This window comes from Phalacrocorax aristotelis, chromosome 3, assembly GCF_949628215.1.
Source record: "Phalacrocorax aristotelis chromosome 3, bGulAri2.1, whole genome shotgun sequence".
Classification (NCBI taxonomy): domain Eukaryota; kingdom Metazoa; phylum Chordata; class Aves; order Suliformes; family Phalacrocoracidae; genus Phalacrocorax; species Phalacrocorax aristotelis.
The window spans coordinates 130,543,357-130,558,284 of NC_134278.1; the positions used below are offsets into that span (position 1 = coordinate 130,543,357).

The 14,928-nt window shown below is 48.1% G+C and overlaps 1 protein-coding gene across 6 annotated transcripts in view; it reads right to left on the reverse strand.

The window, feature by feature from the left end:
* Window positions 1-14,928, reverse strand: part of KIZ (kizuna centrosomal protein) — a 159,869-nt gene that overhangs the window by 21,761 nt on the left and 123,180 nt on the right. For all 6 annotated transcript variants that reach the window (XR_012659988.1, XR_012659987.1, XM_075089691.1 and 3 more), the window contains 5 exons: window positions 11,603-11,978; window positions 8,810-9,041; window positions 4,960-5,100; window positions 3,686-3,850; window positions 2,209-2,359 (listed from right to left, as the gene is read on the reverse strand). Coding sequence is in view for 4 of the 6 variants with exons in the window: in XM_075089691.1 (XP_074945792.1) it covers window positions 2,209-2,359; window positions 3,686-3,850; window positions 4,960-5,100; window positions 8,810-9,041; window positions 11,603-11,978 (1,065 nt within the window). In the remaining 2 variants the exon portion in view is untranslated. The remainder of the gene's footprint in view (window positions 1-2,208; window positions 2,360-3,685; window positions 3,851-4,959; window positions 5,101-8,809; window positions 9,042-11,602; window positions 11,979-14,928) is intronic.

The window sequence follows — 14,928 nt, forward strand, 5'->3', positions numbered from 1 at the left end:
GTTTATCTCAGAGTGGATTTCTCACACCAGAAGTACTTTGTTTACTTATCGGCAGTACCATTTAACATCCAAATAGGCATGAAACGCCACCAACAGATACAAGCAACCCATGTAAACTCTAACACCGTAATTAATCCAGGCAGAAGGAAGGTTCCCACCAGGAGAACCGAAGCTCGGCGTTCGGTGGCACAGGGAGCAGGGTGACCCTGGGGTGGCCGACACTGCCATCAGGCCACGAGGACGTCTAACATGCTGCACCAGCCATGCAGGTCTTAATCTTACAGGAGCGCAACTGGGCTGAAAAGGGCACTGGGTTCCATGGCTTCCACAGCCAAGAGACTGTCCCACTGCCCAGAAAAGGTGTTCCTACCACGCCAGCTCCCTGTGGCCGCCCCACATCCACAGGAACAACACCTGGTTTTCTTAACAGGGGTAATGGGAGAGGTCCATGAGAGAAGAGAAAAAATGATACTACGATGTAAGAGAATGGAAGACAGACATAATTTAGCGAGGAGAACAGGCAGGTGGCCAGACAGGCTCTGCAGACTGCTGGAATGGGCGAGACACTGAGGGCACTGGAGGTGGCCCTGCTGCGAACCTCCATGGACCACCAGCGCCGATGGGAATGGAGCTGGCACACTTGACAGGTCTGTTTGCACGGTCAGGAGCTCAAAGCTCCCCCCACGCCGCCACCCCCCTGCCTGGCTGCGCAGTACCATCAGCCAGCAGGGCTCTTGACAGATCTTTAAGCCCCGAGAGAACAAAGTCATCAACATGGGCCAAAATTCAAACTTTGGAGTTTAAATATTTAAACTCCTTCGGCACAGATCGCTTATGAGTTCACTACTACATTATATACATCTTTATGGTAAAGCAACTGTTCCTGTACATGCACATTGTGTAATTGATATTGATCCTGTTCTGTGCAACCTGCTTGGAAATAAGGGGTTTCAGCATAGGGGGTGCATCCTGGCGTTACTTTTAATTGACTGGATCCACTTGGTATGGAATATAAATGTTAAATGCATATGTGTGGGCCACAGTAACATGTAGCAATAAACAGATTATTACTGCATATATTCACCCATAAAGCTTGCGTTACTGAGCTTTGACTTTGTAAAAGTTTTTACGTGTAATTATAAATTTATTTATGGTATTTGTTTATCTGTCACCAGTGCAATGATACCTTCCTCACTCATCTCTCCTACTTGCCTGAACATTTTAAGGGCAGAATACAAATTACTTATCTACATACAGAAAAAGAAGTTACCCTGGGTATTACTGAAAGTGTACAACTGACTGAAATATTACATCTTCATTATTTGTTTCAAATGGTATTAAAACTAGAATATGGCAAAGCAGATCAAACTGCTTTTTAATTTCTCATTAAAAATTAGCAGAAAAATATTTTTTGCAAATATTTTCTGGAGCAGAGCACAGGGCCAGCTCCTTACTGGGGGCTGCCTGGTCGAGCTCCCGGCTCCCACCGCAGGGGCAGTGCAGAAGCAGCTGGGACGTCACCCTGGTGCCAGAGTGCCAGCCCTCCTGGCACGGCTGCAGCTGGAGGCAGCGGGGTCGGAGCCCTGCCCTCCCCAGCCAGCCGGCCGCTCTCAGCTTGCTGTAAAAGACATCGGGGCACTCACAGGTCTGCTGAATGCCAGGGTTTTTTTTTTTGTTGTTTTGTTTTGTTTTGTTTAAGAGTTGGTTTATAACCTTTTGCATTAATGTTTAAAAAAAAGAGCATGCTACTATTTGTAAAATGCTCTGTGTCTTCAGTGGATCAAACGTAACTTTTTTTTTTTAATATAATACATCATTCATGATAAAAAGCTACTAAGCCACAGAGAAAGACAGATGATATAAGCCTTGTGATAAATTTGCACCACAGCAAACGTGTGAGCTTGTTTAAATAAATAACTGGTTTGAAGGGCGGAAAGCAGACACCCTCCTGGAGACCTTAAAGAGACTGTTTTCTTCGTGGGATGGAGCGCTGTGCGTGTTTGCCCGAGACAACTAAAGAACTCCTATTCTCTCCTCACCCACCTCCTAAGCGCCTCCAAGGCTGATTAATGAGCACAGACTGCTTATCATTCCCCTTAGAGCCCACACGCCGGATCACCTCAGCAGCACAGGGCCCGTCTCGCCTTAACAGTGCAAATTAGTCTCTAGGTGTCATTGATTTAGATATTATTAGATGCAAGTGCCAACCTGGCCGTCCTGCGCCTTCTTGCTGGAAACCAGCAGGCTTTCAAACATCTCGGCTACTTCTTCCGTGAGCTGAACCTGGTGCTTTTTCAAGAACAAGGCATGGTTGCTCAGGCGAGTCTGCAGCACCTCCACATCTAACTGCTGGTCTGGCCTGAGAACAAACCCAGACACCGTTAGTGGGACACCCCACGTACACGAGACTTGTGCAGGTGTCACGCTGCTCATTTATCTGGACAGGCGGGTCAACGTGCCGTGGGAAAAGCCATCACATATTTTGTCCTTAATTCCCAGGTTTTCTTTTAAAAATGTCCAAAGTGGAAAATATAAGAAGTCACCTATGACTGCTGCAAATGTGGGGAGGACGGGCAGGGGCAATCAGCATCGTGTCTGTCCCCTGGGTCCGTCCTGAGACTCAGGATCAGGAGACATTAAACCTTCTCTGCAGCCGCTAGTCTCAGCCTTGGGCAGACCTCACTTACTCCATCAGGAACTCTGCTGGGCACCCACTTCCCCAGGCTTGTCTTTTTTCCCCCCCCAGAATTCTTTTTATTATTTTTGAGCAAAAGTGCCTTTTCTTTTAACACAGAAAATATAAATACTGCAGTCTTGTTTGCCAAAGACGTTTGTTTTTCCAGTTGCTCCAGTGAAGTTTCACAAACAGAGGAGTGAATTCCAATTAACTCCACAAGTGTTTGTCCCTAAGAAACCATTCAGGAAATACAACAACGTATTAGTGCTCGCAGGCGTATCAGCCTCGAAAGGAGAACCAGGTATAGTTAAATAGACCATTCTTCAGCGCTTACAAGTGCCCCGATCCTGCTAACACTTGAGCATTGCTGAGCCTGTAACAGGGAGGAAGGTCTAGACAGAAGCTAAGTAAGAAAGAATGGAAATTGTTTTCATTACTGTATTAAAGAGACCTTAAAAAAAAAAAATCAATTCTCGCTTGTCCTTGTGGCATACGCACAAGAAAGAAAAAACCTATTTTGAATAACTGCGGTTTATTGGGTTTTTAAAGGCTATATGCATCTTCTGCTTCACAGAAAAATAATTTGCTTCTCAAAATTACATTCCCCATCCTTACGTGCCTGAGACTAGTGTTGAAGATCACAGAAATTACTGGCTAAGAGATCTCTGAAGTTAATATGTTTCCTTCCCTGCCAGAGCAGCCTGGGGTGGGCGATGCTGTGGACCGGGGAAGATGGGGGGACCTGGCCCAAGTCTGTCCAGCGGAATAAGATTCACTATCAGTGAATGAAAAGGAAAAAATAAATGAATTTGCTTAGCATTCTCATTTCGAGTCGCGCGGCTGCTGCCAAGATGCGTAAAGATCAGCACTCAGACGTCTTTATTTTCCAGCGCGATCGGAGGTCTGGCCCTGGGCCCGCTTTCTCTGCGCCAGAGAGGCAGAGCAGACTTGGGGAGGAAAGAAAAGAATGTTAATCACACCCACACACAAGTTTTGTGTCTGCGATACCTGCTTTGGTTTTCACCCGCCGCTCTACCGTTAGCGTTGAGTGTTTTCTCAGGTAGGAGGCATCCGTTCAGCACGCTCTGTAATAAAGCCCGAAGCTGATGAAGGACGACTGCTTCACAGGCTTCAAGGTCGTCGTCTTTCAGACTGCCAGCCCGATTACAAAAGCTACAAAATAAAGCAGGTATTACATGCAGTGTTTGCTTAAAGCCCAGACAGCCAGCATCGGTCTGGAGGCAGAACCTGTAACACCTCTCCTGGCTAATGGGATAACTGGTGGGACAGCCCAGAGGGACAAACGGCCGCGACACTCTCTGCGAAAGGTGCAGAGCAGGACAGGGAGGTCAAACCCAGGGCTTAGAAAATGCCAGGTTTAATCTCACACCTTCGCTTTTTGACAGGGAGAGAGGAACCTGTGCACGTCCACTCGGTGAAAGCGGTTCTGTGCCGTGGCCAAAGCGGTTATGCCGCAGGAACCCATCTCCAGCAGGAGGCTGGAGGGGCCCGGTTGGTTTGGCAGCCCTTCCTCCCGATTCCCTGAAAATCCTCTAACCATCAAGTGCTTACGAGGATCCCAGTCTGCGGAGGCTGACATATAATTTTAAATAAAATTACAAAGCCATTCCCAGGTGTTGTAATGAAGAGCCCATGCTGCGGAGGGACAGCGAGGGCTCTCTGACCGCGGTTCTGTTAACACGTGCATTTTGGTGATTCTCTTTGCTCTTTTACCTCAATGAAGAAATTAATTTTTTAGTTATTGTTGTCTACCTCAGTAAATCATATTAGCATTACTAGCTAAGGGGATGCTGTCATTCTTGGAAATCAGTATTTACTTCACCTAAGGGATCTGTGGAGCAAGGCTGCAAAAAGTGCTACATTTAGGAAAGAGTATTTGTTGGAGTAATTTGTGTATGCGCTTCTAAGTGCCATATTTCAGCTCTCCGATGACATTAAAACGGTGGAAGGGGAGGGAGGCCTCTTAGCAACTAGGAATGTTTGTTTGCAGGAGCCCGCTTGCTCTTTGCACCGGCCATTTGTCACCGCAAGAGCGAGGACCCCGGCTCAAATCTCAACAGGCTCCTGCAGAGCTGCTCGGTAACAGCCCCTTGCCATTGCTCACCTGAATTCAATTAGCGGCGGTGTAAGCAATCAACAAAATTATTGCAAGCAAGCAAACAAGAATAAAGAGGATGGGGTTAAGGCGTAGGCAGCACTGCCCTCCCTCCTCCCCAGTTCCTGCCCACTCTGCAAGGGCAGCAGAGAGGAGCAGCGTTAACCTGAGCAGCTCCGCCATCCCCATTGTCCCCATGTGCTCGCTCTGGTACAGCGCCCGGTGCTGGGGGCTCGTCCTCGTCACCACGTCTTCTATCAGCTGCAGCGCCCGGGGGAGCCCCAGTCCCGCCAGCATCCCATGGTGCCTGCGGACGGACAGCAAACAGGGCTTGAAGGGGCTTGAGCTGCGACAGGTACTTCAAACGCATTCGCATCACATTGGTTGGAAAAACAAACACCCTCATTTCAGCTCTTCAAAACAAACAGCAAGCACCACATTGCTTGAGCTCTGTAGAAAGACAAAAGCACATGAGCAAACAAACCATCCGAAAACCAGCCAAGGCCTGAGATGCTGCATTGAAATTACCCTGCTGTGAGTTGTTTAATTCCTTCACCTCCACAGTCAGAATAAATCTGGTGACCACCTACAGGTACAGGGACATAACTGGGACCTCAGAGGGGTTTTGATGAAGCTGCACCTCTATAATGATGCAAATCAGGACTTAAACATTGAAACAATACAGCAGGCTAATCCTAGAACAGAGGTGTAGATGGCTATTCAGGTCCAGGCCGGCTGCCTGCTTTGTTGGGGACTTTCCAGGCCAGGTCTCCACCAGTGATGCCCCAGCTGGGCCTGCCCCCGCAGCGCCCCGCAGGCAACAAAGATTATTTTTTTTTTTTTGTCAAATGAAGAAGCTGACACTTACAGAGTTAACCTCGGTTTACGCTCCCTCAAGTGAAAAGCTCTGCACACGAAAACAAGCGTCACTTTTGCAATCGTGTTAAGCTGTACTGAAAGTTGCGTTTTGCATCGGATTGTTGGGCAACAGCGAACAATTAAGCGGGAGCTGCTGTGCATTTAGTCCAGTTTCCTAGACATTTAATAAGCAAAACAATACCAGGGAGATCACATATGCAGTTAAACAGTGCTTTTTCTTTTCCCCCAGCCTTACAAACCCTGTATTTTAGCGGCCGGCTCGTTTCCCATTGTTTTCCTCCCGCTGGGTGGTCCTTCCAGGGTGCCACTCGAGAGGGATACAATAATAAAAAGGGAAGGGGAAGGAAGGGACACCAACATAAAGAAAAACAAAATGTATGACAATCTGCAGCAGGCTACGGATCAGAGGTCAGCAAACAAGAGGTCCTTCTCTTTTACAGGTTGCTTCCTGGAAACAGTCTGATTAAGCTGACAGCTTGAATTATGTGTTACATTTTGTAATGCACAATCCATCTGTGCTAAGTCCTCTTCAATGCAGCTGAAGCAGCACAGGCATAAGCTCTGCCTTTTTCCACCCCCTCAGCACAGGCCTTAAAATAGTCATCATCTTTCTCTGCGCTAATTCTCCGAGACCCTCTCCCCCCCTCCCGCTCCCCGGGTTTAAGCCCTTAAAGAAAAGGCTGGGTGCTGTAAGGAATGGTAAGAGGATACGGAGCCTTTCACCTCTGGCTCAGCAGCTCAGACCGGCAACAAGCAGCCAAGGACTGGAGCTATCGGGTGGCTTCACCCGGCGGGTGGGGAAATCGGGTGCCTTTACAGTGCCACTCAAACAGGGCAGGCAAGCCCCCCGCTCCCCAGTGGGCTCCCTGGCTGCAGACCTGAATGGATCGGGCTCTCGCAGGGGTCTGAGCTGGCAGGACGAGCCCGACGAGGCGCGTGTACAACCTCCAATCCACGCACCCACCAGTGGTCCTCCGGAACACAAATTCAGTTATCAAAAATGAGGTGGTTAGAAAATAAGGTAACAAAATCACAGCACCCCACTGACCTGCGACCAAGGCGCAAAGCTTATACTGAATAACCTTTCAGAGCAACGTCACCTTTCTTTGGTTAATAACCTGATAACGTTATCATGATAACCATTCCTCGGGCTGGAAAGGACAGTTTGAAATTAGGCTGAACTCACCCAGAAGTAAAATATAACCTGCAAACATTTACTGCAGGGGAAAAAAACCCAACACTTAAAAAAAAAGACAATGGTATTTCTGCAGCAAGGTAGGAAAGGTGTTTTCTCCAAAAATATACACTTGTGACTGCCTGACCCGCAACAAGGATTTTGCTTTGCCTTTTGAGGGAGCTATGATCCCTGCGCACGAGCCCTCCGTTCCCCTCCGTCACTCGTACTAATTTCAAGGAAGGCACCAAAAGCATACGGATGGCCCAAAGACGACGGGCGAGGAACGGCGCTTTGCTCGGACGCCACAGCAACACCACTGCTGCGCTGGGAAAGTCCAAGCTACAGATATTTTAATTCAGAACAATAAATGTAAGTATTTGACAAGATTTCTGCCTATTCCTTCAGCCAGCGTAGGCATTTTGTAAGAGAAAAATCCACACGGGCTGAAGGGACATCACAAGGCCTGTGAAATTATTTCTGTGAATCTGTGGCATGATATATTCAGACCAAAATAAAAGCTGCATTCTCAGTTTGTGTGATTTATATAATTGAAATTCATGTACTAATTACTTGGAAACTCTTCCAAGTTTTCAGCTCGCGAATGATTTTGCAAGACGTGAGCGTGCGTGCTGCATTTCACAGCACTGGAAAGAGGGACTTGGAAAGCCCACCTGGCTACAAGCACAACAACGGAAGGGGCTGCTTAAACCTCCACGAGGCCTTCCGTGCCTGATATTTGTGAAATTTTTTCCTGTGTTTTAATTTTCAGGCAAAACAAATTAAATTTGTTTCTATTCTGCAGAAACAACTAACAATTCCATGGCCTTGAGAAACAGAGGTGCTCAGCCTGGGATAACATGAGAGGAAACCTGCACGCTCTGGTTTCAGTCCTGCTTCCAGAGCTAATGCAAGCAGTGAAACCTTTCGTATAATTTAGCTGGGCTTCAAGAGCATTGCGCAATATTTTCATCAGTTTCTGAACAGCGAGGCATCACTAGCATCGACAGGGAGAGAACAAAAGGTTAAATTACCACCGCTCAGCTATGACTTCTCCAGCAAAGGCAGGCACTCTATGCAACTTCCCTACAAAGTGTTATGATTAACAGGTGTTATACAAAAGAAAAACTGGGTAAAAGCTATTTAGATGTAAATTAGATGATGTTTCCATAGCAAACAACAGACTGATGCAAATGCGAAATGATAAAGTTACAGAAGTGTATATTGATGGCCACGAGTTTCTGCTCAACTGTCAGCTATTAAAATACAGACTAATATTGAAATCAGAACCGAAGACGACATGAACATGAATGTAGGAGGAATAGATGCGTTAGGCAGATTAAAAAGCTGCAAACCACCAAAAAGGAAGAAAAACCCAACCGGCAAGAGTACTCCTCATTCTCCAGGGGTAAAAACTCTGCCAGGGGCGGCGCTTCCCGCCTTATGAGGGCATTGCAAGGCTGAAAATCCAGCCTAAACTGGTAATACAGCCCTCACTCTGGTGTTGCTGTAGGCAATAAAGCCCCACCACTTTCACACGATAGCGGAAGACAAGCCGTGCATCTACGTCGCACTTTCCTCATTCTTTCTCTTGTTCTCTCTGCTCTTTCCAAACGGAATGCTCAAGAAATTTAACCAACTGGAAATTTTAATCCACACACAATATACTGTTTAGTAAATGATAAGTACTATTATATAAACTTGTTGAAATAAGAGTTGTGTACATTTAACACACATCTATTGCATTTTAACAACAAACATACTTAACTTGTCCAAGTCTGACCTGAATGAGTTACCTGAGGCTGTTTAGCACAGAGGCAGCGAGATACCAAATAAATAGATAAGAAGCTTGCCCACCTGCATGGGACCTTGAGTGCCACGCATCAGCCCAGCTGTGAAAACAGCCTCCAGGGCACATGCTAACAAATGAGTACCAGCAGGGAGAACACAAGTAAGGACATACCCGTCTGGTGCTGAGCTGACTGAGGGCTCCTCCTGTGCTGGGGGGGGGCTTGGAGGTTGCAGTGGGGAGCCCTCCGCAGCGTGGGTACCCCCGCCCCGCTCCCAGCCGCTGCCTGGTGAGGCCGTTCCCTGCAGCATCACCTCCTTGGTGCTTGCGGGGACTGGGAGCTCAGCACTGCTCTCCCAGCTCGCCTCCTTACAAGTCCACCGGTTACTCAGGAGAGGCTTTGGTCCTGAAAGAAAAAAAACAAACCAATGTTATTCCCCAACTTCAGCAGGACCAAGGAGTACGTTGTAGCGCAGGGAATTAAACTAAGATTACTTATGCTGTTTGTTCACCTCTTTCACATTACACGCATGAGGGAGCATCCCTCTGCTCTCCCTTCACTTTGGGTTTCCCTGCCTGTGGCCCCGTGTCCTTCTACGCTCCTCTCGCAAGGGGGAGTCCGGGGAGGCTCTGGGCCTCCACGCTCAGGCCTTCTGGGTTTGCAGCTCCCAGCGGGTGGGAGAAACTCGGCACTCCTCAATAAGCCATCACTGGCATGAAGACTACTTCACTAAATTGCCTCTGGAGGAACGACAAAACAGGAAAGCTGGAAAAAGCTTTTCTTAGGGAAAAAAAAGTGCACCCAAAGAGGATACTATCATTCACATTTTTAAACCCTGCAGAAGAAATACATGCCTGGAGGCTTTTAAACTCTGCACATTAATTGCCTTCTCTAGAAGAGGAGAGTACAGGGCTGGATCATGCTTCTAAGACAACAGATACACGCTACTTATCTTTTTATAGAATGCCAAAAGTTAATGGACCAGCTAGTGCTGTAACAAATTAGTATTGCTACAGAAATTCCCAGTTTTCCATAAAATTTACCACGGGTTTAAATTAACCAGCCTTCACGCACCTGCTAACGCTACAGCACCAGCATTCCCGCTTGTCTTGGTCACAGAGTTTCACTGGAACCGAATCGCTTAAGGCTTATGCCAAAGAGTAGCTGGTGCCGGGATGGGCTCCCTTAGCCTTGCTTCCAAATGCGTGAAGCAACTACATGCAACAGAAACGTCACCCACTACTGCACTTACTGGGAAGGGAGGACGGGGAGGAACGGAGGGGTTTGCCCTCCAGTTTGGGGGGTGGGGAGAAAGGGGCCATTTTCTTGCTTCGTTAACCTGAGGGAAATGGGATTTGTTCCTCCCTACGTTTTGTGCTGCCACACAGCAGGGGCCGGGGAGCAGCAGCAGAGGCTGGCGAGTGCCCCTGGGCAGCAGAGCGGGCAGCTCCAGGCACGGCACAGCCAGGCGTCTTATCAGCTGCCATCGTTTGCAGCGCGGAAGGTCAAGCTTAGGAGAGCTGGAACAAGCCAGTCCCCTCCACACATTCAAACTGGCCCACATTAGCCTGTTCACTTCGCAACATGCGTTTGGCAGCGGAGAGACATAAAAAGCCCCCCGGGTGGTCTGAGGTGATTACCGTGCCGTTTGACAAATAGCTCATTTTGATTTTGAGCCCAACCGTACAGTTTCTCTGAAGGCAGAGATACCGCATTCCAGAAATCAAATGGGTATTTCTTTCCCAGACACGATGCTGGCCACCTCAGCCTTCCCGTGGGGAGGAAGCGGCGCACTGCAGAGCCGCAGGCAGAGCCCGGGGCTAACGTGAGCCAGGCTGGACCGGTCTCCTTCCCGTGCCAGTAGGACAGCCTTTCATTAAAACGGGAAAGTGGCAAATGCATCAGATGGAAGAAAATGAGAGGCAAATAAATTCCTTAGAGAAAAAAAAAGGAATGGAAGAAAACCTCAAGACAGGCTGCCAGAAAAACCCCAAGAAGCAGCACAGAAGATCGTCTGATGGGGATGCCGGCTCTCCTGTACAAAGAGAGCCACGATCATCACGGGAGAGCGGGAGTCCCTGCGTCGTTAGGGTTGCCATCGGTTTCTATTATAAAGAGCTCCATCTTAGCAATTGTCACGGGGCTTGGAAAACTAGCTGAAGTTGGAAATTGCTACGTTAACTGGCAAAGCAGGGGAGAATATTTCTGCAAGGTCTTAAAAAAGGAATAAACTATTACTTCGCGACAAATCTTTGTCACTGCAACTTCAAACACACCACCATTATCTTACTTCAAAGTAAGAAACCAAGCCAGTAAAATGGGAGAGAACATGTTTAGCCAAGATGGTGGGGAAAAAAAAAAAAAGGAAAGAAAGAAAAGGCAGAGAAGTTGGGATGCAGCTTTCAAGGGAAGTGCATCTTGTCCCAGAGAAAGAGCATCTCGGCCAGGTCTGCACCGCCTTTCTCAGGAAAGCTGGGAACAAGGCAGAGAACCACCACCCCGGAGGAGTTAATCCAGCCACACGCGGGGACATACTGATCCTCAGCCCACGTTGCCAAATCCTGTGTTCAGAAATGGATGAGCTATTGTGCACAAGCCTCTGAGGGAGAAGGAAACCAGCCCGAAATAGAAGTGATGTACTCTGCCAGTGAAGTAGGTTCACATTAAACCTCTTAAAACGAGGCTTAGACCACTTCAGGACAACTGTGGGCACAGCAGCAAAGAAATCTTTACTTTCTAATAGTGAACCTGCACGGCTCAGCCCCTAGCAAGCCTCACCAGACGAGCAGCTTGGAGGAAACAGAGCAAAAGAAAAAAAAGGCAAATAAAAGAAAAAGAAAAAAAAAAAAAAGAGCGTGCTGCTGTGCTTCAACTGAAGCACAACACACAAAGGGGAAACCAGCAGCCGTGGGCATCACTCTAGTTGGGATGAGCGTGCCCCAGCACAGGCACATGCCCTGCCGTACCCGGGACGCTTCCGTGCGGCCGTTCAGCCTCAGGAGCAGCTGCTTCGGGGCCAGATGCTGAGGAGATGAGCTGCTCGGAGCCTTCCTCGCTGGCCACCAGGTCCTCGCGTCTCACGGCTCCCTCCACTGATGCATCACTCTCTAAATCGGCGCTTCTGCTCTCTGGACCAAGTCCTTCAAGTGCTGGAGAGCACGAAGGCCGGTTGGGCGCCCAGCGGCTTGCTGTGGGCTGGGGGGGTTTCTGCTGCATGCCCAAGCCTCCGGCGGCCGAGACGGCTGATGTGGGGCGGCCCATAAAGACTGTTGCTGGATGATACAGTCCTCTTGGGACGGCTGGCCCGGTGCTAATTCCTGCCTGTCTTCCAACCCGTGGCATCTGAAACACACAGGTGGGGAGATGTCTTAAGGAAACAAACAGGCAGCATGTTGCAAATGGAGCTTCTGGAGGATCACGTTAGTTTCTGGAGAGAAAAAGGTCACAGAATTCAAGTGGTTTGTATAGTATTAATATTACACAAATACTTGGCCTGCATTTCTTGCATCCTAGTGTGAAAACAAGGGCCCGGACCGCAGCTGAAACTCTGTGAGCTAAAACAGCTGATGGCAAAAGCACACTGCACCCCTGACCCGACTAAAAGGAACCGAAATAAACAAAGGACTCAAGCGAATCTAAGGAGCAACTGGTTTTTACCAACAGGCAAGCTTTTAAGATCAGATTCCTGCAAAGGCTTTTAAGACCCTGGACCAAAGCACAACATTTAGATCTACCCAGCAAAGTCACTGAAAACACCTTGAAGTTCCTGACTCGAGTGGAACCCTTGTACTCCACCTGAGCATGACCTCGCACAGCCACCGGCAGCCTGTGGTTTAGGTACCGCAGCACCCTGAAGCCAAGGCATGATCACTAGGACCCCGCTGCAGTGTCCGTGGCACAGCTGGCCTTTCTGGAGCCACCCGCAGCAGCTGCTCTGAGCAACCTCCTCCTGCCGCTCTTCTCATGGTCTTCTCTAGAAGGCAGCAAGATGAGGAAGGGTCTCCAGAGAGCTTGAAATGTACATCTGCCATCACTTACTTGCCTATATATCCAGCTTTGCTCACAGCATCTCAACAAAGCAAATAAGAATGAGGCAAATCACCACTGTATTTATTCACTGTATTCCTTCTGCTCTTTCCTGTCTGTTAAATCACACCAAAGAGGAAGAACCGGCTACTCAGCTAACACCATGTAGATGAAATCGCATTTTCCACACGGCAACTTTGGGCACCCAGCAGAAACGTTTTAAATGGCACTTTCCTCCAAGAACTGTTGAACTTGCATAAAAATAGTTCCAACAGCATAGCCACTCCGCTTCTAAATCCCAGGGTTTTAATACTTGCCTTTTTTTCTTTGTAAACCTACTCAATCAGAACAATTTAGGAGGAGTGGCTACTGCCACCACTACTACTAAAAGGTCACCGCCAGTTTATGCAAAGCCAAAATTAGCTATCGTAATACCATTGTTCATACTAAGCAGGGCTTACTTTTCAGCCCCAAATCACAGCAGGACAATTTACAGTCACCTCCACACCTCTCTCCTCTCTTTCATTGCCTGACCTCTTCCCACCATACAAAGTCAGCTGCCAAGCCCAGCTTAAAGGAAACAAAGGCATCTTGTCTAGTCTGTGGCCAAGTTTCATTAAAAAAGCTCAAATTCCACGTAACAAGAAGCAGAACAAAAAGCCATGAAGTTATTTTAAGAAGGAGTAAAGGTTTGCTACTCAGATTAAGTTCACAGCTTATTCCATCACCACTGCTCTCGGGTTCCTCCTAATTACTTTTCGGGTCTTGGATTTGCTGCTTTAAAATGCATCTAGCAAGTACTTTTTGGATTTAGCAGCTCCTGGATGTAGTGTTCCAAAACAAATGCAATCCAAACAGGTATGAGTGCTTGGCAGAGTCATAGCAGACGCACATCTTTAAGAAGCTCTTTGATTGCAGAAAAAAAATAAGTCTCTTCACCGCCTTTGCATTCTCAAAGCAAAAGTATGACAGATAATGTTGGTCTAAGCACTGTTTTTACCACCAGAAACAAAACGGTAAAAGAAGTGTAGATGACTTACCTAAAACAGTCAACAAAATCACTGAACTTCATGGCACTCCAGCTGGGAGTTAAATGAAACCTCTGCACGAAGCACACTTACGATCCTCTTTTTGGTTGTGGAGCACGCAGGCTCCCCACTTCTTCCTCCAGTAACAAGTAGTCTTTTTTATTATCATTGACGTGTTTTGAAGAGACCAAAGATAAGACAAAAATCCCTTCCATTAGGACTCAGGGAAGGGCCCAGTCGCCCCCAGCAGTTGACGCCTATGTGAAAGCTCAGGAGGTGAAATTGAGCCAGAGGCTTGTCTCTTCCAGGCGACAGGTGCTACTCGCACCTGGTAAGAGCCCCCTCCTCGGGGAAGGATGCTCTGCCGCCCACAGGGGGTCCTGCGAGCTGCCCCCTGCCCAACAGACACGGCAGTGCCAAGATGCACAAGTCCGAAACCTTCAAAAGACTTCAAGAAAGTGCTTTGAGGCTGAAGGAGCCAGACTCTGTTGCACGAAGGCTGCAGAAGCCCAGGTGACAGAGCTCTGCCAGCTGAGAAGGACCTCTTCAGTACAGGACCTCTCCTCCAACTTGTAACAGCAGACTGCCATTACACCAGGCTTCGGACTGGTGCTCAAGTCCCTTCCATGGACGATCGTGGTTTTCTGGACAAACAGTGTCTGGGTGTATGATTTCTGAGCTTAAGGACTCCCATAAAAACTGGGAGTCCAAAGGTATATATCCCGCGGCCCAGAGGAGTACCAGGTAGTCACACTGTGTTTTGGGGGCACTGCGACACGGACCATCTCTGGCAGATCGGCTCTGTGATTGTCCTTCTCGGTCTCCAGGGCACACCACTGACGAGCTTACCACACCATCACTGGGGTCCTGACTAGCCTGAAGGAAACCGTTACGATACCAGTGCTGGGGAATAAAACCAGTTCCAAGCTGCGCTGATTTGCATTCTGGATATACCACCCGCTTGCTGCGACTGACTCGGTGCCACATCCCCGAGAACAAACTCCCATATTTTGGGCGTAAGAATAAGCAGCTTTCAAGTGAGGTGAAGGTGGTGGGAAATGGGCACGATCAGTCCGGAAAAAAATTGGAGTTACAGAGTGTGATCTGAGACACAGCACACAGACAAGGCAAACACGACAAATTTAGTTGAAGTTACCTTTGTATTTAAGAAGGGAGATGAGAAGGAGGAAGACGGGAACAGGGCATGAGAGTCTGCTATCAAGCTATTAACTGCAATT